Genomic DNA, 26,160 nt, shown 5'->3' on the forward strand with positions numbered 1-26,160 from the left:
TATATATATATATATATATATATATATATATATATATATATATATATATATATATATATATATATATATATATATATATATATATATATATATATATATATATATATATATATATTAGGGCTGCAACTAACGATTAATTTGATAATCGATTAATCTGTCGATTATTATTTCGATTAATCGATTAATGATCGGATAAAAGAGACAAACTACATTTCTATCCTATCCAGTATTTAATTGGGAAAAAACAGCATACTGGCACCATACTTATTTTGATTATTGTTTCTCAGCTGTTTATAAATGTTGCAGTTTATAAATAAAGGTTTATTAAAAGAAAAAAAAAGAAAAAAAAAAGTTTTTTTATTGAAAAAAAAACAACAACAAAACCTCTGTGCATGCGCATAGCATAGATCCAACGAATCGATGACTAAATTAATCGGCAACTATTTTAATTATCGATTTTAATCGATTTAATCGATTAGTTGTTGCAGCCCTAATATATATAGATGTATATTATATATGTATACATATATACGTATATATTATATATATGTACATATATGTATATATTTATATATATATATATATATATATATATATATATATATATATATATATATATATATATATATATATATATATATATATATATATATATATATGTATATATTTATTTATATTTATTTATATATATATATATATATATATATATATATATATATATATATATATATATATATATATATATATATATATATATATATATATATATATATATATATATATATATATATATATGTATATGTATGTGTATATACAATTTGCTCGTAAATAATATGTTCAATCGAAAAAAAATCGTATAATTTTTTAGAATACATTTATATTATACTGTTCATACATGTTATGAATTTATTTGTAGTACAGGGCAAACGTGGTTTGTTTAATTAATTATACAAAATGTAAATATTATGCAAATTAAGTGTGGGAATGCAAATCAAGGCTTCCTTTGTATAAATGAATGTTATGTCATTTTACAATAATCCCTATAAAGTAAGTAAATTTATTTTTAAAAAATATTATTAATCTACAGTTACACATATATATGTATATATATATATATATATATATATATATATATATATATATATATATATATATATATATATATATATATATATATATATATATATATATATATACATTCTATACAGTTGATATATATATATTGATCAAAACAATAATATTATTTAAATTAGGTGCGGAAATGCAAAGCAAAGGCATTGCGCTTCATTTGTATGAATAAATATAACCTGTAATATTTTTAAATAATCCTTACAAAAGCAGTAAATGTATATCCTTTACAGTCATTAAATAACATATATGTTATACTGTTAATGAATTTATAATTAACAATATTCATAGTAAATGTAATTAACTATTTTTATTTTACAATTCAAAATATGTAAGCTTATTAAAAAAAAATTGCGCTTCATTTGTATGGATGAATATAACTTGTAATATTTTTAAATAACCCTAAAAAAGGCAGTAAATGTATATCCTTTACAGTTATTAATTAAAATATATTTTATACTGTTAACGAATTTATAATTAACAATATTCATAGTAAATGTAATTCATTATTTTTATTTTATCATTCTAAATATTTAAGCTTTTTTTTTTTTTTAATTATCATTCTACAGTTAATTTGTTATTTGGTTGTAATGTATTTTTTGTCCTTTATTGTACAGCACGCATATTTTTCTGTGAACAAAACATGAATATTGTTCAAATTAAGTGTGGCATTGTGCTTCATTTGTACAGATGAATGTGGTGTATTATTTTAGAACAATCCTTACAAAGTGAGTGCATTTACATCCTTCACAATTATAAAGTGAAAATATTTCATACTTTTAAAACGTGTATTTAATATAGTTGATAGTATCGATACTAAATGTAATCAATAATACAATGTAGTTGTGTCTCTAAATAAATGGTTTAGAAATACAAAAGCTGCGTGTGACGTCACTCTGCCGACACCTTTGCGCATGCGTGTGCAGCTGCCGTAACCTGGTGTGGTGTGTCGCAAACACCACCGAGCTGATGTTGTCGCTTCGCCTCTTTCTGCGTTTGTGCGCGTTTACCTCTTTGGGCGTTGTCAAAATGCAATAATTACTTCAGCGCCGTGGAGAAAGAAGTTGTTGCGGTGGCCCGAGTCTCGTTCGGGCTGGGAGAAAGTGCTCGGGTTTGTCGTCAAAGGAGCCAGGCGATGACTTGATGTGTCGCAAAATAAGCTGCTGCACTATGGCGGCTGACGACGCAGAAGGTATGAAACAACATGTTGGACGTCCTCTAAGGCAGTCTTTTTCAACCACTGTGCCGTGGGAGATTATGTCATTTCACCTATTTGGGTTATAAATATTGTATGCAAACCAGTAATTATAGTCTGCTGTCTAGAGCTCGACAGAGTAACCGTGTAATACTCTTCCATATCAGTAGGTGGAAGCAGGTAGCTAATTGCTTTGTAAACATTGTATCTAATGCTTAAACCAAAAATAAACAAAAGGCTAGTGCCCCTAAAAAAGGCATTGAAGCTTAGGGATGGCTATGTAAAATGAAACTAAAACCGAACTGGCTACAAAGTAAACAAAAACAGAATGCTGGACAACAGCAAAGACTTACAGCGTGTGTAGCAGACGGCATCCACAAAGTACATCCGTACACACTGCAAAAATTGAAATCTAAGTAAGATGAAATATCTCAAATAAGGGTGATATTTGCTTATTTTCTGTCTGATAAGATAATTCTTCTCACTAAGCAGATTTTATGTTAGAGTGTTTTACTTGTTTTAAGAGTTTTGGTCCAAAATGATCTCAGTAAGATATTACAGCTTGTTGCTGAGATTGGATGACCTATATTGAGTAAAACATGCTTGAAACTAGAATATCAAGTGTTGCAAAGCTGTGTCATCAACTCTCACAAGTATAAAACTACTTTTTTAAAGTAAAAATTTCTTATTTCAAGCATGAAAAACAAAAAACATTTAACATGTGACATTTCAAACAATTTTGAACCAGAAATAGTTCATGCACATTCAGATAAATTCTTCAAAATTACAATTAAAAAAAAATTGCCTTGTTGCCTTTCCATTAAGAACAATAAACTTGTTTTTAGTATAAGTTTGCTGGTTTCAAGAAATGTAATGCCTCAATCATTGGTATGTTTTCATCTACAAAACCATTCTGGGTATCACTCCATCTTATCTGTCTTGTCTTTTAACAAAGAAACAAGGAAGTCACAATCTTCGTTCAATGAATGTTCTGCAATTTGTCGTCCCCAAAGTAAGAACTGAACTGGGCAAGAAAGCATTTAGGTTTTCAGCAGCGAAGGCTTGGAATAACCTACAATCGAATATTAAACTTCAAACCCTTGTTACGTTGAATGAGTTTAAAGCTTCTGTGAAAGGACTGCAGTCTACCTTGTCTGTATGCACATGTGTTATGTGAGCAAGTTTTAATGTCGTAAATGTGATGTTTTATGTATTTGTTTACTGTTTTTAATGTAACCTTGCTGCTGCCCTCTTGGCCAGGTCTCCCTTGGAAAAGAGATCTTTGATCTCAATGGGATTTTACCTGGTTAAATAAAGGCTAATAAAATAATGCCGAGCGCATATCATTATGTCAAGATAATGGCACTAGCATTTACTTCATTTAAGAATATTTTTCAACATATTGAGCAAAAAGGTCTCTTTTTTCCCCCCAATCAAAGTGCACTTGTTATTAGTGAGAATATACTTATTTCAAGGTATTTTTGTGTTCATTGAGGTTAGCTAATTAGGGTCCGCACAGGACCATTGTCAAAGGAATCCCAAAGGGAGTCCTTTTGCAATGGGACGAAAGGACCCTATTGAAATTGTAAGTTTTTATTATTCTTTATTATTATTATTATTATTCCGCAGCTTTGGGCACTACTTTGCCCCCCTTAACATGCTTCAAAACTCACCAAAACACAAATAAGGCAACAAGAGAAGTATCCTACACTTCTCTTTTGTAAAGTAAATCTGAACAGCCTATATGGGCATCTACATCAACTATATGATTTGCCTGAGAAGCTGGACAGGACAAAAAACACAAAAAAAATTATTTTTAATTTTTTAAATTTGTGGCGGACATAATTCTTTCGTGGCGGGCCGCCACAAATAAATGAATGTGTGGGAAACACTGAACTGTCATAGGATGCCACCTGTGCAACAAATCCAGTCGTGAAATGTCCTCGCTCCTAACTATTCCAAAGTCAACTTTATTATAATAAAAGTGAAGAGTTTGGGAACAACAGCAACTCAGCCACCAAGTGGTAGGCCACGTAAACTGACAGAGCGGGGTCAGCGGATGCTGAAGCGCATAGTGCAAAGACTTTCTGCACAGTCAGTTGCTACGCTCAGCTTTTGTTTATTTTATTTTTACCTGCACCCTGCCTCCCGCTGTTCCCGACATCTACACAGCAATTAGCTACCTGCTGCCACCTACTGATATGGAAGAGTATTACACGGTTACTCCGCCGAGCTCTAGACAGCACCGACACTCAACAACAACACATCATTTGCAGACTAGGTGAAATGACATCATCTCCCGTGTGCCGCGGCACAGTGGTTGAAAAGTGTGCGTATACTTTCTAAATGTGCACAATTCCACTTTGTTGTCCGTTGTAAATGTGCAGGGCATCCTGTGCTGGTGGAGGTGAGCCCCGACATCCACATCTGCGGCTTCTGCAAGCAGCAGTACAACAACGTCCAAGTCTTCCTGGCCCACAAGCAGAATGGATGCTCGGTGCAAAGCATGAGGAACACCTCTGCCGAGACAGCAGCTCCCTCGCTGCCAGGTGACCTCATGCTCCTCTTTGCTCTCCTACTGCTTGTCCTTTATTTGCTCATGTCTATCTTCTCATTGTCATGTCCTTCTTAGGCCCAGGTCATATATATCATCCAAATGGTCGTCTTTACGTCCCGTTCACTTTCTCATCCTGTATTTCAGCTCTTTACATCCTGCTGCTCTTCTCATGTTCCTACGCGAGTGAGTGACGGGAATTATATTTATATAGCGCTTTTCTCTAGTGACTCAGAGCGCTTTACATAGTGAAACCCAATATATAAGTTACATTTAAACCAGTTGAAGTGCCCATGATTGTCACACACACACCAGGTGTGGCGAAATTATTCTCATCACCCTTGATCACCCCCTGGGAGGTGAGGGGAGCAGTGAGCACCAGCGGGGGCCGCGCCCGGGAATCATTTTTGGTGTTATAACTCCCAATTCCAACCCTTAATGCTGAGTGTCAAGCAGGGAGGTAATGGATCCCATTTTTATAGTCTTTGGTATGACTCGGCCGGGGTTTGAACTCACAACCTACCCATCTCAGGGCTCATTCTTTATCATGTCGTCTTCATGTCCCATTCACTTTCTCATACGAATTTGTCTCATCCTGTATTTCAGCTCTTTACCTCCTGCTGCTCTTCCTGTCTTCGTCTTCTTCTTTTTGTTCTTCTTCAGTTTATTCTAATGCCAATTGCTCTCATCTTGCTCCTCATCACCTCATTGCCTTCTCATGCTGCTACTCTTCATCTTCTCATCTTTTGTGCGTTCATCCTGCTGCTCTTCTCGTGTTTTCTTCATCGCCCCATGTTCTTCTTCACTCTCACGCGATCGTCCTCATCTTCTTCTGTTCTCCTTGAGCTCCACTTCAGCATCTTCTCATGCTTATTTTTCTCATCTTACTCCTCATCACCTCATCTACTGCTTGTCCTTTATTTACTCTTTTATATCCTCTCATTGTCATGTCCTTCTTAGCCCAGGTCATATATATCTTCCAATGGTCTTCTTTGCTCTTTTCATTCTTTATCATGTCGTCTTCATGTCCCATTCACTTTCTCATACGAATTTGTCTCATCCTGTATTTCAGCTCTTTACGTCCTGCTGCTCTTCTCATGTTCATACCTGTCTTCATCTTCTTCTTTTTGTTCTTCTTCAGTCTATTCTAATGCCCATTGCTCTCATCTTGCTCCTCATCACCTCATCGCCTTCTCATGCTGCTACTCTTCATCTTTTGTGCGTTCATCCCGCTGCTCTTCTCGTGTTTTCTTCATCGCCCCATGTTCTTCTTCGCTCTCACGCGATCGTCCTCATCTTCTTCTGTTCTCGCTGAGCTCCACTTCAGCATTTTCTCATGCTTATTTTTCCTCATCTTACTCTTCTTTACGTTCTCCTTGGTTCCCATGCTGCTACTGTTCATCTCCTCATCTTATCTCATGTGCTTCTCCCCCTTCATCTTACTATTCTTCACCATCTCTTCATTCTTCTGAACTCTCATCCTCACGTCTTTCCTGGAATTTGATGAGGAGCAAAAATGAGACGGCTGCTAAAGACATGAGGATTAGATGAGAGCTCGGAAGAATGATGGTCCTTTCCTCATCTCATGCTCCCATCCAATCCTCATCTTCATATGTTGTATCATCTTGTTGGCGCTCATCCCGCTGCTCTTCTCAGGTTTTCTTCATCGCCTCACGTTCTTCTTCACTCTCACGTGATCGTCCTCATCTTCTTCTGTTCTCGTTGAGCTCCACTTCAGCATCTTCTCATGCTTATTGTTCTCATCTTACTCTTCTTTACGTTCTCCTTGGTTCTCATGCTGTTCATCTTCTCATCCTCTTCTCCGTCTCACCTGGCTATCCTAATTATACGATCGTCTTCTCATGTTCCCCACGCTCACTTGCTCCATGTCATCCTCTCAAATCCTCGTCCTCTCCTGTCTCATCCTCATGTCCTTATCGGCACATGATGATGAGCAAAATAAAACAGTTGCTGAGAAGGACGTCAGGATGAGATGAGAGATCTTTTCTCGTTGTGATTATTTCATCATCTCATGCTTTTCTGAACTCTCATCCCAATCCTTATCTTCATTTCTTGTCATCGTCTGTAATGGCAACACTCCTCTTCATCTTCTCATCTTTTCTCATGTGCCTTTCCCCCTTCATCTTACTATTCTTCACCATCTATTCACTCTTCTGAACGGAAAGGACCAACATCTCTTAAGATGAAGATTTGCCTCCTGACTCTCATCTCATCCTCATTTAGCAACTGTCTCATTTTGCTACTCATCAAATGCTAAGAAGGACATGAGCATGAGATGAGAGCTCAGAAGAATGTCTTCATCTTTACTCATTATAATCATTTCATCATCTCATGCACTTCTTAGCCCTCATCCCATTCCTCATCTTCATATGTTGTCATCGTCTGTAACTTTACCGTACGTCTCTTCATCTTCTCGTCATCTTTTTCACTTTCACGTGGTCATTCTCGTCATCATGCGTTGCTATCGTTCTCATCCGGTTCGTGTTCCTTGCACCTTTCTCTTTTCTCATTGTTTCACTTCTCATCCTGCTCCCCGTCGTCTTTTCATGTTCCTCCCTGCCTCCGTTTTACTGCTCCTCATCGTCTTCTCATTCTTCCAAGCTTCCGGTCTCATCCTTACCTCCTTGGATAAGGAGCTTTGCTGAATTATTTAACCCAAAAGTTGAGTTATGCTAACTCAATGTTGGTTGATTCATAACCCAACTATTGGGTTGAAAGTATTTAACACAAAAGCTGAGTTAAAGGCCTACTGAAAGCCACTACTACCAACCACGCAGTCTGATAGTTTATATATCAATGATGAAATCTTAACATTGCAACACATGCCAATACGGCCGGGTTAACTTATAAAGTGCAATTTTAAATTTCCCGCCACACTTCCGGTTGAAAAACTCCTTTGGATATGATTTATGCGCGTGACGTCACAAAAGCAACGGAAGTGGTTGTACCCCATCGGACCCGATAGAAAAGCCTCTTGTTTTCTTCGACAAAATTCCACAGTATTCTGGACATCTGTGTTGGTGAATCTTTTGCAATTTGTTTAATGAACAATGGAGGCTGCAAAGAAGAACGTTGTAGGTGGGATCGATCGGTGTATTAGCGGCTAAGTACAATACTTACAGCAACACAACAAGGACTACTTACTACGCCTAGCCGATGCTTGCCGCCAAACCCACGGATGAAGTCCTTCATCGCGCCGTCGATCGCTGGAACGCAGGTGAGCACGGCTGTTGATGGGAAGATGAGGGCTGGCTGGCGTAGGTGGAGCGCTAATGTTTTTATCATAGTTCTGTGAGGTCCGGTTGCTAAGTTGCTAAATTAGCCTTAGCGTCGTTAGCAACATCATTTTTAAGCCTTACCTGGCTGAGAATTTTTAACCGTGTAGTTACATGTACATGGTTTAATAGTATTGTTGGTCTTCTGTCTATCCTTCCAGTCAGGGGTTTATTTATTTTGTTTCTATCTTCATTTGAGAACGATGCTATCACGTTAGCTCAGTAGCTAAGTGTGTCACCGATGTATTGTCGTGGAGATAAAAGTCACTTTAAAAGTCCATTTTGCGTGCTCGACTCTCATTTTCAAGAGGATATAGTATCCGAGGTGGTTTAAAATACAAATCCGTGATCCACAATAGAAAAAGGAGAGTGTGGAATCCAATGAGCCAGCTTGTACCTAAGTTACGGTCAGAGCGAAAAAAGATACGTCCATCACTGCCTCTCAAGTCCTTCACTGTAACGTTCCTCATCTACGAATCTTTCATCCTCGCTCAAATTAATGGGGTAATCGTCACTTTCTCGGTCCGAATCTCTCTCGCTCCATTGTAAACAACGGGGAATTGTGAGGAATACTAGCTCCTGTGACGTCACGCTACTTCCGGTACAGGCAAGGCTTTTTTTTTATCAGCGAGCAAAAGTTGCGAACTTTATCGTCGATTTTCTCTACTAAATCCTTTCAGCAAAAATATGGCAATATCGCGAAATGATCAAGTATGACACATAGAATGGATCTGCTATTCCCGTTTAAATAAAAAAAAAATCTTTTCAGTAGGCCTTTAAGCTCACTACAATGTTGGGTTATTCCCAACCCAACTATTGGGTTGTGCAATTTAGCAGTCCTTGACCCAAAAGTTGGTTAGAAATTATATATATTTTACTGCTGGTTTGTTCTACTCCTTCTCAACTAAAAACAACCCAAAAATGGTTCATAGTTTTGAAAACCCAGAAATGTAGTTAAAATAATACCCTTATAACCCAAAAACTTGATTGCTCTTCAAAAAAAAAAACTCCAAAATTTAACCCAAAACTCGCAACCCATAAATTAGGTTATCAAAATAACCCAATTTTAACCCAACTGCTGGTTCAGAAAAGGACAAACCCCTTATTTGAGTTATTTTAACTCAACATTTTGGGTTAATGTTTTCAACCCAACTTTTGGGTTAAATTATTCAACCAAAAAGTTGAGTTATGATACTCATTGAAAAACAACCCAAAAATGGTTCATAGTTTTGAAAACCCAGAATTTGAGTTAAAATAATACCCTTATAACTAGGGATGTCCGATAATGGCTTTTTGCCGATATCCGATATGCCGATATTGTCCAACTCTTTAATTACCGATACCGATATCAACCGATACCGATATCAACCGATACCGATATCAACCGATATATACAGTCGTGGAATTAACACATTATTATGCCTAATTTGGACAACCAGGTATGATGAAGATAAGGTACTTTTTTAAAAAAATGAATCAAATAAAATAAGATAAATAAATTAAAAACATTTTCTTGAATAAAAAAGAAAGTAAAACAATATAAAAACAGTTACATAGAAACTAGTAATTAATGAAAATTTGTAAAATTAACTGTTAAAGGTTAGTATTATTAGTGGACCAGCAGCACGCACAATCATGTGTGCTTACGGACTGTATCCCTTGCAGACTGTATTGATATATATTGATATATAATGTAGGAACCAGAATATTAATAACAGAAAGAAACAACCCTTTTGTGTGAATGAGTGTAAATGGGGGAGGGAGGTTTTTTGGGTTGGTGCACTAATTGTAAGTGTATCTTGTGTTTTTTATGTGGATTTAATAAAAAAACAAAATTTAAAAAAATAAAAAAAAACAAAAAACGATACTGATAATTAAAAAAACGATACCGATAATTTCCAATATTACATTTTAACGCATTTATAGACCGATAATATCGGCAGACCGATATTATCGGACATCTCTACTAATAACCCAAAAAATTAATTTCTCTTCATAAAAATAACTCCAAAATGTATCCCAAAAATAAATTGGGTTATCAAAATAACCCAGCATTTTTTAGTAATATTGGGTAAAAAAAATTAACCCAATTTTAACCCAACTGCTGGTTCAGAAAAGGACAAACCCCTTATTTGAGTTATTTTAACTCAACATTTTGGGTTAATGTTTTCAACCCAACTTTTGGATTAAATTATTCAACCAAAAAGTTGAGTTATGATACTCATTGAAAAACAACCCAAAAATGGTTCATAGTTTTGAAAACCCAGAATTTGAGTTAAAATAATACCCTTATAACCCAAAAAATTAATTTGTCTTCATAAAAATAACTCCAAAATGTATCCCAAAACTCGCAACCCATAAATTGGGTTATCAAAATAACCCAGCATTTTTTAGTAATGTTGGGTAAAAAAAATTAACCCAATTTTAACCCAACTGCTGGTTCAGAAAAGGACAAACCCCTTATTTGAGTTATTTTAACTCAACATTTTGGGTTAATGTTTTCAACCCAACTTTTGGGTTAAATTATTCAACCAAAAAGTTGAGTTATGATACTCATTGGAAAAACAACCCAAAAATGGTTCATAGTTTTGAAAACCCAGAATTTGGGTTAAAATAATACCCTTATAACCCCAAAAATTAATTTCTCTTCATAAAAATAACTCCAAAATTTATCCTAAAACTCGCAACCCATAAATTGGGTTATCAAAATAACCCAGCATTTTTTAGTAATGTTGGGTAAAAAAAATTAACCCAATTTTAACCCAACTGCTGGTTCAGAAAAGGACAAACCCCTTATTTGAGTTATTTTAACTCAACATTTTGGGTTAATGTTTTCAACCCAACTTTTGGGTTAAATTATTCAACCAAAAAGTTGAGTTATGATACTCATTGAAAAACAACCCAAAAATGGTTCATAGTTTTGAAAACCCAGAATTTGGGTTAAAATAATACCCTTATAACCCAAAAAATTAATTTCTCTTCATAAAAATAACTCCAAAATGTATCCTAAAACTCGCAACCCATAAATTGGGTTATCAAAATAACCCAGCATTTTTTAGTAATGTTGGGTAAAAAAATTAACCCAATTTTAACCCAACTGCTGGTTCAGAAAAGGACAAACCCCTTATTTGAGTCATTTTAACTCAACATTTTGGGTTAATGTTTTCAACCCAACTTTTGGGTTAAATTATTCAACCAAAAAGTTGAGTTATGATACTCATTGAAAAACAACCCAAAAATGGTTCATAGTTTTGAAAACCCAGAATTTGAGTTAAAATAATACCCTTATAACCCAAAAAATGTATTTCTCTTCATAAAAATAACTCCAAAATGTATCCCAAAACTCGCAACCCATAAATTGGGTTATCAAAACAACCCAGCATTTTTTAGTAATGTTGGGTAAAAAAACAAAAAACAATTTTAACCTAACTGCTGGTTCAGAAAAGGACAAACCCCTTATTTGAGTTATTTTAACTCAACATTTTGGGTTAATGTTTTCAACCCAACTTTTGGGTTGAATTATTCAACCAAAAAGTTGAGTTATGATAACTTAATAATGGGTTATTCCAGACCAAACTATTGGGTTGAGCTATTTAACCCAACAGTTGAGTTATGCTAACTCAATGTCGGCAAAAGGATGAGATGAGAGCTAGGAAGAATATCTTCATCTTAGCTCATGATAATAATTTCAACATCTCATGCGCTTCTTAACAATTGTCCCAATCCTCATCTTCACATGTTGTCATCATCTGCAACAATGACACACCTCTTCATCTTCTCATCGGTTCCTTTTCTTTGCTTTTCTCGTGTTCTCTCGTCTTTTTTGTGCTTCTCTCCGGCATCCTCTCATGTCCATTACTCTCATCTTGCGTCTCATGTTCTCCACGGCTCTCATCCTGCAAATATTGATGTACTCTCACTAGGGATTATATTTGATAAGAAATGATCGAGTTCGAGCCCATTATCGAATCCTCTTATCGATTCTCTTATCGATTCCAGATAGGTTGTTGTATATGGAAAAAAACACAATATTTGGTTTAACAAAAGCTCACTTTTATTTTATAATAAAAAAATAAATATTGACTGTTACCCCCCCCTAAAAAAAAATATATTGACTGTTTTTTACCCAAAGTATATTAAGTGGGATTTTTCAGAAAAACAAATATATACAGTAACACAAAAACAACCTGTCTCTGTGATCCCTATAGGTGTATAAATAATAATATAGTGTTAAATAAAATCAGTCCCTTGGGCACAAAACTGAAAATAATACAGCTCTCCAAAAAGTGCACTCCTGCTGCTATTGGAACATACTAACTACACACACTATGACACTAAGAACACCACAGTCATCAATCAACAATTATTCTTCCCTTACATGAGAGCGAAGCCTGGCAATAATTGCATATTGCCTATTCTACCTTCACTATACGTGTTGAGGTTATACAGCTTGGCAGACAGCTAACAAACAATCCAAGACGTCTAATATTAAAGTCCCAAAGCAGATTAATCCATTTAGGCTCTTTATTGTTGTTGATCTTGCCATTTCTTTTCCTATCTTTACTTTTGTCTTGCACTGGACTGTTATTTTAATTTTTTTAACCGAAATACACACAATGACAAATGTATAAGCTATGTGATTCAATTAACATACTGAAATGTAATACAGAATATGTAAATATTAGCTTCACACAAATATACAGTTCTATCATCAAACAAATACTTCAGAGTGTTGAAACTATTTCGAGGGTGGAAATAGACGATTGGCAGCCATTTTAAGTCCTCAAAACATCCATTGAAACAGTGCACAAAAATCGTTTTTCAATAGACATCTTACTATCAAATTGAAACACTTTCCACCTTAATATTGAGTTATATAAACAAGTTAAACAGTTTACTTACAGACTTATCTTTTCCAAGGCTTGTAGGAGCTAACACAACTTGTCTACTTCTCAATTGTCTCATGAACTGAACTGACTCGCCAACCCGGAAGTGCCCAAACTAATGACGCGTACTATTTTCATCTCGCCACAAGGTGTCAGTAAGACGTCCCACAGGGCATTTCCTGTGGGAAGGGATTCGTTCTCAGGGATTCGAATAAAGAACCAACTCTTTTTCTTTACTATAGTGATTTTGATAACTGGTACCGGTTCTCAAAAAGGGATTCGAGTCCGAGGACTCGGTTCTTTTCTTATCGAACAACCGGGAAAACCGGTTTCGAGCATCATCCCTAACTCTCAACCCTGTTCCTTCATCTTCTCCCCTCTTCATTCTCATCATTTTGCGTTCTTATTGTTTTCACCCAGCTACTTTTTATCATCTTCTCATGTTCCTCTCATCTTCCTTTTTGCTCTCATCTTCTCATCCTTTCTCATCCTCATCTCCTCATGTCACCCGTGTCTTCTGTGTGGCCTATTATCATCTGCCCATGTTCGCCATGGGCTCTTCATGCGTATATTCTCATGTTTATCCTCCAGTTCCGCCCGTCTTCAACCTCTCACATTCTCATCGCGCCGTCCCGTCTTCTTCTCACGTTCCAGTCTGTCTCATTTCGCCGTGCTCAGGCTCCAGCATGGAGGTGGTCCTGGAGGAGACCTTCCAGACGTGTCTGCTGAGAGGCGTCAAGAAGATCCTGACCAAGCCGCAGAAGCGCAAGAAGCTAAAAGACTCGCTGGCGTCCAAAAGACGCAGTTGCTGTTTCTCAGGTGGGCGTAGCATGTAATGAGCGGCGGCTTTTTTGTCACCATCTGGTGGCCATTGAAAGTAACGCAACCATTGAATGCACTTGCAAGGAAACAAGAGTACAGCATTTATTTATCTAAATAACCTTCCCTAGTCATGGTGAAAAGAAAAACATTCAATCAGCACAAAAGTTCAACAAGCATGGCCATACATAACACATCCTGCTCATTGAACTTTGTGGATCTTAAAAAAAAAACTTCCAATCAACATAAAAAATCAAAAATACATAAAAAAAATTAATAAAAATACAGCCATTTAAATAATGGCTGTCACTTATCCATGTTTGCCACATTTTAACTGCTTGTTATTTCTGAAAAGTAAACAAGGTAGGAGTTATACTTTCACATACTCTTAATAACCAATTACAATAATGATTAATTATATATCCATTATATTTTTATATTGTGTAAATAGTAAATAAAAACAGAATACAATGATTTGCAACTCCTTTTTCAACTTATATTCAATTGAATAGACTGCAAAGAGAAGATATTTAATGTTCACACTGGAAAATGTTGTTATTTTTTGCAAATATTAGCTCATTTGGAATTTGATGCCTGCAAGATGTTTAAAAAAATCTGGCACGAGTGGCAAAAAAGACTGAGGAAGTTGAGGAATGCTCATCAAAGACTTATTTGGAACATCCCACAGGTGAACAGGCTAATTGGGAACAGGTGGGTGCCATGATTGGGTATAAAAAGCAGCTTCCATGAAATGCTCAGTCATTCACAAACAAGGACGGGGCGAGGGTCACCACTTTGTCAACAAATGCGTGAGCAAATTGTCCAACAGTTTAAGAACAACATTTCTCAACCAGCTATTGCAAGGAATTTAGGGATTTCACCATCTACGCTCCGTAATATCATCAAAGGTTTCAGAGAATCTGGAGAAATCACTGCACGTAAGCAGCTAAGCCCGTGACTTTGGATTCCTCAGGGTGTACTGCATCAAAAAGCGACATCAGTGTGTAAAGGATATCAACACATGGGCCCAGGAGCACTTCAGAAAACCACTGTCAGTAACTACAGTTGGTCGTTACATCTGTAAGTGCAAGTTAAAACTCTACTATGCAAAGCCAAAGCCATTTATCAACAACACCCAGAAACGCTTCCATCTAAGATGGACTGATGCAAAGTGGAAAAGTGTTCTGTGGTCTGACGAGTCCACATTTCAAATTGTTTTTGGAAACTGTGGACGTTGTGTCCTCCGGAACAAAGAGGAAAATAACCATCCCGATTGTTCTAGGCGCAAAGTTGAAAAGTCAGCATGTGTGATGGTATGGGGGTGTATTAGTGCCCAAGACATGGGTAACTTACACATCTGTGAAGGCACCATTAATGCTGAAAAGTACATACAGGTTTTGGAGCAACATATGTTGCCATCCAAGCAACGTTATCATGGACGCCCCTGCTTATTTCAGCAAGACAATGCCAAGCCACGTGTTACAACAGAGTGCGGGTACTAGACTGGCCTGCCTGTAGTCCAGACCTGTCTTCCATTGAAAATGTGCGGCGCATTATGAAGCCTAAAATACCACAACGGAGACTGTTGAACAACTTAAGCTGTACATCAAGCAAGAATGGGAAAGAATTCCACCTGAGAAGCTTCAAAAATGTGTCTCCTCAGTTCCCAAACGTTATTGAGTGTTGTTAAAAGGAAAGGCCATGTAACACAGTGGTGAACATGCCCTTTCCCAACTACTTTGGCACGTGTTGCAGCCATGAAATTCTAAGTTAATTATTATTTGCAAAAAAGAAATAAAATTTATGAGTTTGAACATCAAATATGTTGTCTTTGTAGTGCATTCAACTGAATATGGGTTGTAAAGGATTTGCAAATCATTGTATTCCGTTTATATTTACATCTAACACAATTTCCCAACTCATATGGAAACGGGGTTTGTATATATAATATATGTATATTCATATGTATTAGTTAGTTTGCATGCAGTCCACTTTTAAGGCCAATGTGACCCCCCAGTCAAAAAGTTTGGACACCCCTGGTAACAGGAAGTTGTTGTTGTGGTTCAGGCTGCACCTTCAAGACACAGTACGGCCAGAAAGACATGGAGAGACACCTGAAGACTCACACAGGTAGGCAGTCTGACCTCCCTTTCCAAAAAATAGGCCGTGTCCCCTGACCAGCAGCCCCCCTCTCCCCAGGCGAGAAGCCGTTCGAGTGCGAGCTGTGCCACAAGCGCTTCAGCCGGCGGGACAAGCTCAACATGCACCTGCGCTCGCACACGGGAGAGAAGCCGCACAAGTGCAAGCTGTGCTCGTACGCGGCGGCCGACAGCAGCAGCCTGAAGAAGCACGTGAGGATTCACTACGACGAGCGGCCATTCAAGTGTCAGATCTGTCCTTATGCCAGCCGCAACTCCAGCCAGCTCACCGTGCACCTGCGCTCGCACACAGGTACGTTACTCCCTCGCACAGGTGCGTGACTCGCTCTCACACAGGTGCATTACTCGCTCGCACGCAGTTATGTTACTCGCTCCCTGACAGGTACGTTACTCGCTCACACAGGTGCATTACTCGCTTGCACGCAGTTATGTTACTTGCTCACACAGGTGCATTACTTGCTCGCACGCAGTTATGTTACTCGCTGCCTGGCAGGTATGTTACTCGTGCGCACGCAGTTATGTTACTTGCTCACACAGGTGCATTACTTGCTCGCACGCAGTTATGTTACTCGCTCCCTGGCAGGTATGTTACTCGTGCGCACGCAGTTATGTTACTCGCTCCCTGACAGGTATGTTACTCGCTCGCACGCAGTTATGTTACTCGCTCCCTGACAGGTATGTTACTCGCTCGCACGCAGTTATGTTACTCGCTCCCTGACAGGTACGTTGCTCGCTCACACAGGTGCATTACTCGCTTGCACGCAGTTATGTTACTTGCTCACACAGGTGCATTACTTGCTCGCACGCAGTTATGTTACTCGCTCCCTGACAGGTACGTTGCTCGCTCACACAGGTGCATTACTCGCTTGCACGCAGTTATGTTACTTGCTCACACAGGTGCATTACTTGCTCGCACGCAGTTATGTTACTCGCTCCCTGGCAGGTATGTTACTCGTGCGCACGCAGTTATGTTACTCGCTCCCTGACAGGTATGTTACTCGTGCGCACGCAGTTATGTTACTCGCTCCCTGACAGGTATGTTACTCGCTCGCACGCAGTTATGTTACTCGCTCCCTGACAGGTATGTTACTCGCTCCCTGACAGGTGCGTTACTCGCTCCCTGACAGGTACGTTACTCGCTCGCACGCAGTTATGTTACTCGCTCCCTGACAGGTGCGTTACTCGCTCCCTGACAGGTACGTTACTCGCTCGCACGCAGTTATGTTACTCGCTCCCTGACAGGTATGTTACTCGCTCGCACGCAGTTATGTTACTCGCTCCCTGACAGGTATGTTACTCGCTCGCACGCAGTTATGTTACTCGCTCCCTGACAGGTATGTTACTCGCTCGCACGCAGTTATGTTACTCGCTCCCTGACAGGTGCGTTACTCGCTCCCTGACAGGTACGTTACTCGCTCGCACGCAGTTATGTTACTCGCTCCCTGACAGGTATGTTACTCGCTCGCACGCAGTTATGTTACTCGCTATCTACAGGTATGTTACTCGATCGCACGCAGTTATGTTACTTGCTCCCTGACAGGAACGTTACTCGCTCGCACGCAGTTATGTTACTCGCTCCCTGACAGGTATGTTACTCGCTCCCTGACAGGTGCGTTACTCGCTCCCTGACAGGTACGTTACTCGCTCGCACGCAGTTATGTTACTCGCTCCCTGACAGGTATGTTACTCGCTCGCACGCAGTTATGTTACTCGCTATCTACAGGTATGTTACTCGATCGCACACAGTTATGTTACTCGCTCCCTGACAGGTATGTTACTCGCTCGCACGCAGTTATGTTACTCGCTATCTACAGGTATGTTACTCGCTCGCACGCAGTTATGTTACTCGCTCCCTGACAGGTATGTTACTCGCTCCCTGACAGGTGCGTTACTCGCTCCCTGACAGGTATGTTACTCGCTCGCACGCAGTTATGTTACTCGCTCCCTGACAGGTATGTTACTCACTCCCTGACAGGTGCGTTACTCGCTCCCTGACAGGTACGTTACTCGCTCGCACGCAGTTATGTTACTCGCTCCCTGACAGGTGCGTTACTCGCTCCCTGACAGGTACGTTACTCGCTCGCGCGCAGTTATGTTACTCGCTCCCTGACAGGTATGTTACTCGCTCGCACGCAGTTATGTTACTCGCTATCTACAGGTATGTTACTCGATCGCACGCAGTTATGTTACTCGCTCCCTGACAGGTATGTTACTCGCTCCCTGACAGGTATGTTACTCGCTCGCACGCAGTTATGTTACTCGCTATCTACAGGTATGTTACTCGCTCGCACGCAGTTATGTTACTCGCTCCCTGACAGGTACGTTACTCGCTCGCACGCAGTTATGTTACTCGCTCCCTGACAGGTACGTTACTCGCTCGCACGCAGTTATGTTACTCGCTCCCTGACAGGTACGTTACTCGCTCGCACGCAGTTATGTTACTCGCTCCCTGACAGGTACGTTACTCGCTCGCACGCAGTTATGTTACTCGCTCCCTGACAGGTACGTTACTCGCTCGCACGCAGTTATGTTACTCGCTCCCTGACAGGTACGTTACTCGCTCACACAGGTGCATTAATCGCTCACACGCAGTTATGTTACTCCTTCTTTCCTTTCTTTTCATCCTCCTTCTTTCTTTCCTTCCTTCATTTATTGTCCTCCCTGCCTTCCTACGCGACACAGGCCATGTTTGATGTGTGCCGGGACTCTTCATGACACTTATGTTCACCTGAGTGAACCGCAGCTCGCCAGGGTCGGCAGCACTCGTGCTCACCAAGCTCGACCGAAGACGAGACACGATTCCCTCGCTACTCACTCGTGTTGCAGATAGCAATGTTTTGTGTTGACCTCCTTTTGATAGCACGACACAAGCTGTACACTGACTACTCTCAAGTACACCCACTTTACTTGTTATTGTGACGTCAAAAAAGTGACTTCCTTTATTAGTTCCTTCTTTCATTTCTTAGTTCCTTCTTTCTTTTCTTTTCATCTTCCTTCCTTCATTTATTCGTTTCTTCTTTCCTTTATTAGTATTTTATTTGCTTTCTTTTCATCTTCCTTCCTTCATTTATTAGTTCCTTCTTTCATTAATTAGTTCCTTCTTTCCTTTCTTGTCATCGTTCTTCTTTCATTTTTTAGTTCCTTCTTTCCTTTCTTAGTTCCTTCTTTCTTTTATTAGTATTTTATTTGGTTTCTTTTCATCTTCCTTCCTTCATTTATTAGTTCCTTCTATCCCTTATTAGATCATTCTTTTCTTTCTTAGTTCCTTCTTTCCTTTCTTAGTTACTTCTTTCCTTTCTTTTCATCATCCTTCTTTCCTTTATTTTCATCGTCCTTCCTTCATTTATTAGTTCCTTCTTTCCTTTCTTTTCATCTTCCTTCCTTCCTTTATAAGTTCCTTCTTTCCTTTCTTAGTTCCTTCTTTCCTTTCTTTTCATCTTCATTTATTGGTTCCTTCTTTCCTTTGTTCTCGTCGTCCTTCCCTCATTTATTCTTCCTTCATTTATATTTCCTGCTTTCCTACCTTCCTTTCCTGTTTTTTTCCCCCTTTCCTTAATTTCTTCCTTTCTTCATTCCTTTTTACTTTCTTTCTTTCCTTCACTATTTTCTTCCTTCCTTCCTTTATTCCTTTTTTCATTCCCTCCCCCCTTTTCCCTTCTTTCCTTCCTTCTTCATTTCCTTCCTTCCTTTATTAGTTCCTTCTTTCCTTTCTTTTCATCTTCCTTTATTTATTAGTTCCTTCTTTCTTTTCTTTTCATCTTCCTTCCTTCCTGTATTAGTTCCTTCTTTCCTTTCTTTTGATCTTCCTTTATTTATTAGTTCCTTCTTTCATTTATTAGTTCCTTCTTTCTTTTCTTTTCATCCTTCTTCCTTCCTGTATTAGTTCCTTCTTTCCTTTCTTAGTTCCTTCTTTCTTTTCATCTTCCTTCCTTCATTTATTAGTTCTTTCTTTTCTTTTCATCTTCCTTCCTTCCTTCCTTTATTAGTTCCTTCTTTCTTTTCATCTTGCTTCCTTCCTTTATTAGTTCCTTCTTTCCTTTCTTAGTTCCTTCTTTCTTTTCATCTTGCTTTCTTCCTTTATTAGTTCCTTCTTTCCTTTCTTAGTTCCTTCTTTCTTTTCATCTTCCTTCCTTCATTTATTAGTTCCTTCTTTCCTTTATTAGTTCCTTCTTTCCTTTCTTTTCATCTTCCTTCCTTCATTTATTGGTTCCTTCTTTAATTTATTAGTTCCTTCTTTTCTTTCTTTTCATCTTCCTTACCTTATTAGTTCCTTCTTTCCTTTCTTTTCATCTTCCTTCTTTCTTTCCTTCCTTCATTTATTGTCCTCCCTGCCTTCCTACGCGACACAGGCCATGTTTGATGTGTGCCGGGACTTTTCATGACACTTATGTTCACCTGAGTGAACCGCAGCTCGACAGGGTCGGCAGCACTCGTGCTCACCAAGCTCGACCGAAGACGAGACACGATTCCCTCGCTACTCACTCGTGTTGCAGATAGCAATGTTTTGTGTTGACCTCCTTTTGATAGCATGACACAAGCTGTACACTGACTACTCTCAAGTATACCCACTTTACTTGTTATTGTGACGTCAAAAAACTGACTTCCTTTATTAGTTCCTTCTTTCTTTTCTTAGTTCCTTCTTTCTTTTCTTTTCATCTTCCTTCCTTCATTTATTAGTTTCTTCTTTCTTTTATTAGTATTTTATTTGCTTTCTTTTCATCTTCCTTCCTTCATTTATTAGTTCCTTCTTTCATTAATTAGTTCCTTCTTTCCTTTCTTGTCATCGTTCTTCTTTCATTTTTTAGTTCCTTCTTTCCTTTCTTAGTTCCTTCTTTCTTTTATTAGTATTTTATTTGGTTTCTTTTCATCTTCCTTCCTTCATTTATTAGTTCCTTATCCCTTATTAGATCATTCTTTTCTTTCTTAGTTCCTTCTTTCCTTTCTTAGTTACTTCTTTCCTTTCTTTTTATCATCCTTCTTTCCTTTCTTTTCATCATCCTTCGTTCCTTTCTTTTCATCTTCTTTCCTTCATTTATTGGTTCCTTCTTTCCTTTATTAGTTCCTTCTTTCCTTTATTTTCATCGTCCTTCCTTCATTTATTAGTTCCTTCCTTCATTTATTAGTTCCTTCTTTCCTTTCTTTTCATCTTCCTTCCTTCCTTTATAAGTTCCTTCTTTCCTTTCTTAGTTCCTTCTTTCTTTTCTTTTCATCTTCCTTTCTTCATTTATTGGTTCCTTCTTTCCTTTGTTTTCGTCGTCCTTCCCTCATTTATTCTTCCTTCATTTATATTTCCTGCTTTCCTACCTTCCTTTCCTGTCTTTTTCCCCCTTTCCTTAATTTCTTCCTTTCTTCATTCCTTTTTACTTTCTTTCTTTCCTTCACTATTTTCTTCCTTCCTTCCTTTATTCCTTTTTTCATTCCCTCCCCCCTTTTCCCTTCTTTCCTTCCTTCTTCATTTCCTTCCTTCCTTTATTAGTTCCTTCTTTCCTTTCTTTTCATCTTCCTTTATTTATTAGTTCCTTCTTTCTTTTCTTTTCATCTTCCTTCCTTCCTGTATTAGTTCCTTCTTTCCTTTCTTTTGATCTTCCTTTATTTATTAGTTCCTTCTTTCATTTATTAGTTCCTTCTTTCTTTTCTTTTCATCCTTCTTCCTTCCTGTATTAGTTCCTTCTTTCCTTTCTTAGTTCCTTCTTTATTTTCATCTTCCTTCCTTCATTTATTGGTTCCTTCTTTAATTTATTAGTTCCTTCTTTCCTTTCTTTTCATCTTCCTTTATTTATTAGTTCCTTCTTTCTTTTCTTTTCATCTTCCTTCCTTCCTGTATTAGTTCCTTCTTTCCTTTCTTTTCATCTTCCTTTATTTATTAGTTCCTTCTTTCATTTATTAGTTCCTTCTTTCTTTTCTTTTCATCCTTCTTCCTTCCTGTATTAGTTCCTTCTTTCCTTTCTTAGTTCCTTCTTTATTTTTATCTTCCTTCCTTCATTTATTAGTTCCTTCTCTCTTTTCTTTTCATCTTCCTTCCTTCCTTCCTTTATTAGTTCCTTCTTTCTTTTCATCTTGCTTCCTTCCTTTATTAGTTCCTTCTTTCCTTTCTTGGTTCCTTCTTTCTTTTCATCTTGCTTCCTTCCTTTATCAGTTCCTTCTTTCCTTTCTTAGTTCCTTCTTTCTTTTCATCTTCCTTCCTTCATTTATTAGTTCCTTCTTTCCTTTATTAGTTCCTTCTTTCCTTTCTTTTCATCTTCCTTCCTTCATTTATTGGTTCCTTCTTTAATTTATTAGTTCCTTCTTTTCTTTCTTTTCATCTTCCTTACTTTATTAGTTCCTTCTTTCCTTTCTTTTCATCTTCCTTCTTTCTTTCCTTCCTTCATTTATTGTCCTCCCTGCCTTCCTACGCGACACAGGCCATGTTTGATGTGTGCCAGGACTCTTCATGACACTTATGTTCACCTGAGTGAACCGCAGCTCGACAGGGTCGGCAGCACTCGTGCTCACCAAGCTCGACCGAAGACGGGACACGATTCCCTCGCTACTCACTCGTGTTGCAGATAGCAATGTTTTGTGTTGACCTCCTTTTGATAGCGCGACACAAGCTGTACACTGACTACTCTCAAGTACACCCACTTTACTTGTTATTGTGACGTCAAAAAAGTGACTTCCTTTATTAGTTCCTTCTTTCATTTATTAGTTCCTTCTTTCTTTTCTTTTCATCTTCCTTCCTTCATTTATTAGTTTCTTCTTTCCTTTATTAGTATTTTATTTGCTTTCTTTTCATCTTCCTTCCTTCATTTATTAGTTCCTTCTTTCATTAATTAGTTCCTTCTTTCCTTTCTTGTCATCGTTCTTCTTTCATTTTTTAGTTCCTTCTTTCCTTTCTTAGTTCCTTCTTTCTTTTATTAGTATTTTATTTGGTTTCTTTTCATCTACCTTCCGTCATTTATTAGTTCCTTCTATCCCTTATTAGATCATTCTTTTCTTTCTTAGTTCCTTCTTTCCTTTCTTAGTTACTTCTTTCCTTTCTTTTCATCATCCTTCTTTCCTTTCTTTTCATCATCCTTCTTTCCTTTCTTTTCATCTTCTTTCCTTTATTAGTTCCTTCTTTCCTTTATCTTCATCGTCCTTCTTTCATTTATTAGTTCCTTCCTTCATTTATTAGTTCCTTCTTTCCTTTCTTTTCATCTTCCTTCCTTCCTTTATTAGTTCCTTCTTTCCTTTCTTAGTTCCTTCTTTCCTTTCTTTTCATCTTCCTTTCTTCATTTATTGGTTCCTTCTTTCCTTTGTTTTCGTCGTCCTTCCCTCATTTATTCTTCCTTCATTTATATTTCCTGCTTTCCTACCTTCCTTTCCTGCCTTTTCCCCCCTTTCCTTAATTTCTTCCTTTCTTCATTCCTTTTTACTTTCTTTCTTTCTTTCCTTCACTATTTTCTTCCTTCCTTCCTTTATTCCTTTTTTCATTCCCTCCCCCCTTTTCCCTTCTTTCCTTCCTTCTTCATTTCCTTGCTTCCTTTATTAGTTCCTTCTTTCCTTTCTTTTCAACTTCCTTTATTTATTAGTTCCTTCTTTCATTTATTAGTTCCTTCTTTCTTTTCTTTTCATCTTCCTTCCTTCCTGTATTAGTTATTTCCTTTCTTTTAATCTTCCTTTATTTATTAGTTCCTTCTTTCATTTATTAGTTCCTTCTTTCTTTTCTTTTCATCTTCCTTCCTTCCTGTATTAGTTCCTTCTTTCCTTTCTTAGTTCCTTCTTTCTTTTCATCTTCCTTCCTTTATTTATTTGTTCCTTCTTTCTTTTCTTTTCATCTTCCTTCTTTCCTTCCTTTATTAGTTCCTTCTTTCCTTTCTTAGTTCCTTCTTTCTTTTCATCTTCCTTCCTTCATTTATTAGTTCCTACTTTCTTGTCTTTTCATCTTCCTTCCTTCCTTTATTAGTTCCTTCTTTCCTTTCTTAGTTCCTTCTTTCTTTTCATTTTCCTTCCTTCCTTCCTGTATTAGTTCCTTCTTTCCTTTCTTAGTTCCTTCTTTCTTTTCATCTTCCTTCCTTCATTTATTTGTTCCTTCTTTCTTTTCTTTTCATCTTCCTTCTTTCCTTCCTTTATTAGTTCCTTCTTTCCTTTCTTAGTTCCTTCTTTCTTTTCATCTTCCTTCCTTCATTTATTAGTTCCTACTTTCTTGTCTTTTCATCTTCCTTCTTTCTTTTCATCTTCCTTCCTTCCTTCCTTTATTAGTTCCTTCATTCCTTTCTTAGTTCCTTCTTTCTTTTCATCTTCCTTCCTTCATTTATTAGTTCCTTATTTCCTTTATTAGTTCCTTGTTTCCTTTCTTTTCCTCTTTTCCTCTTCCTTCCTTCGTTTATTGGTTCCTTCTTTTATTTATTAGTTCCTTCTTTCATTTATTAGTTCCTTCTTTCCTTTCTTTTCATCTTCCTTCTTTCTTTCCTTCCTTCATTTATTGTCCTCCCTGCCTTCCTACGCGACACAGGCCATGTTTGATGTGTGCCGGGACTCTTCATGACACTTATGTTCACCTGAGTGAACCGCAGCTCGCACTCGTGCTCACCAAGCTCGACCGAAGACGGGACACGATTCCCTCGCTACTCACTCGTGTTGCAGATAGCAATGTTTTGTGTTGACTTACTTTTAATAGAGCGACACAAGCTGTACACTGACTACTCTCAAGTATACCCACTTTACTCCAAAAAGTGACTCGCCACCTTTACGTCTTCCCCAAGGCGACGCCCCTTTCCAGTGCCAGCAGTGCGACGCCAAGTTCAAGATCAACTCGGACCTGAAGCGCCACGTCCGCGTCCACTCGGGGGAGAAGCCCTACAAGTGCGAGCTGTGCGAGTACCGCTGCGCCATGAAAGGTAACCTCAAGTCGCACGTTCAGATCAAACACGCCGCCGACAACGCCTTCCACTGCGCGCACTGCGACTTCAAGTGCGCCAACAAGACGGCGCTGCGCCAGCACGCGCGCCACCACCGGCCCGCGCAGCCCGTGCAGTGCCCGGCGTGCACGTACTCCTGCGCCAGCCGGGGGGCGCTCAAGGTGCACGAGAGGATCCACTCGGAGGAGCGGCCCTTTAAGTGCGAGGCGTGCAGCTACGCCTCCAAGCAGCGCAGCAACCTGGTCATCCACAGGAAGAGGTTCCACTCGGACGCCACGGAAAAGGGCGGCTGGCGAGCGGGCGGCAGAAGGCCCGGCGAGGACCCCCCCAAGCCCGTCAGCTCCCGGTACCGGGCCAAACTGGAAGCCGCTCGCGCCTTCAGCTGCGACCTGTGCAGCGCCTCCTTCGTCAGGGAGGACTCGCTGCGGAGTCACAGGAAGCAGCACAGAGAATCCCAGGAAGACCCGGCGGTCCTGGTCCCGGTCCAGGTGGACTCGTCCTCGCAGCTCAAAATCATCGTCTCTTCCGCCGAGACTCCCAGCAAGATGGTCCTGTTGAGTCCAGAGCACCAGGACCTGGTGGTCAACTCCATGCTGCTGGCGCCCGGCCTGTCGGACGCCGCCTTCGCACCGCAGACGGTCCTCCTGACGCCGCTCCACGCCGACGACTCGCTGCACCAGGTCCACGCCGGGCCGCAGACTTTCATCACCACCTGCGCAGAACTGGAGGACCTAAGGGCCTTGGTGCAGGAGGGCGGCACCGAGGTGACGGTGGTGACGGAAGGCAACGGCGCCGCGGTGGCCAGTCCGCCCGGCGGCGGGGATAGTCGAGGCCAGTGCCTTAGCATGTGAGCAGGTCCACTTAAACTAACCTTTTGTCACTTTAGCGTTCGTCTTTTTTTTTTTTAAATTTTTTTAAATGTTGTCCAAAAGCACTGAAGCCAATAGTCGCGCAGTTCCCCGCTTGCTCCACAAGGGGGCGGCAGATAGCTTGAAGAGGCGCCGCGACCTCGCCAGTATCGATTGTTTTGTTTCCAAGAAGAAGAAGAAGAAGTTCTCTGAAGATGCACAAACTAGTCCTACTTGCTCAAAAGCCAGCGTTTCTGTCCCAAGGATCGATTTTTCAATAAAAAGCCTGTTTGGGCTTCTAGCGTCTTCTTGCTTCAGCACTTAGTGCTTCTAAAGTCAAGGCTGCGCGTCAACACTCCACTATTGATTGGCCTTTTGTTACGCCGGCTTAGAATC

The 26,160-nt window shown here is 39.0% G+C and overlaps 1 protein-coding gene across 1 annotated transcript; it reads left to right on the plus strand.

Moving 5' to 3' along the window:
• Positions 1-2,069: 2,069 nt before the first annotated feature.
• On the plus strand, positions 2,070-26,070 carry zfp64 (zinc finger protein 64 homolog (mouse)). Its single transcript, XM_062052493.1, has 6 exons — positions 2,070-2,320; positions 4,711-4,872; positions 13,738-13,878; positions 15,946-16,008; positions 16,078-16,329; positions 24,761-26,070. The coding sequence occupies exons 1-6, from the start codon at positions 2,272-2,274 to the stop codon at positions 25,765-25,767; spliced, it is 1,674 nt and encodes a 557-aa protein (XP_061908477.1). The 5' UTR covers positions 2,070-2,271; the 3' UTR covers positions 25,768-26,070.
• The last annotated feature ends 90 nt before the right edge of the window (positions 26,071-26,160 follow it).

This window comes from Entelurus aequoreus, linkage group LG07 (genome assembly GCF_033978785.1).
Source record: "Entelurus aequoreus isolate RoL-2023_Sb linkage group LG07, RoL_Eaeq_v1.1, whole genome shotgun sequence".
In the NCBI taxonomy this organism is placed as follows: Eukaryota; Metazoa; Chordata; class Actinopteri; order Syngnathiformes; family Syngnathidae; genus Entelurus; species Entelurus aequoreus.

Coding starts and splice junctions, on each gene's coding strand:
- zfp64 (XM_062052493.1), top strand. CDS start 2,272: ATGTGTCGCAAAATAAGCTGCTGCACTATGGCGGCTGACGACGCAGAA. Junction 13,879..15,945: donor ACGCAGTTGCTGTTTCTCAG/GTGGGCGTAGCA, acceptor GTTGTGGTTCAG/GCTGCACCTTCAAGACACAG. Junction 16,009..16,077: donor ACACCTGAAGACTCACACAG/GTAGGCAGTCTG, acceptor CCCTCTCCCCAG/GCGAGAAGCCGTTCGAGTGC.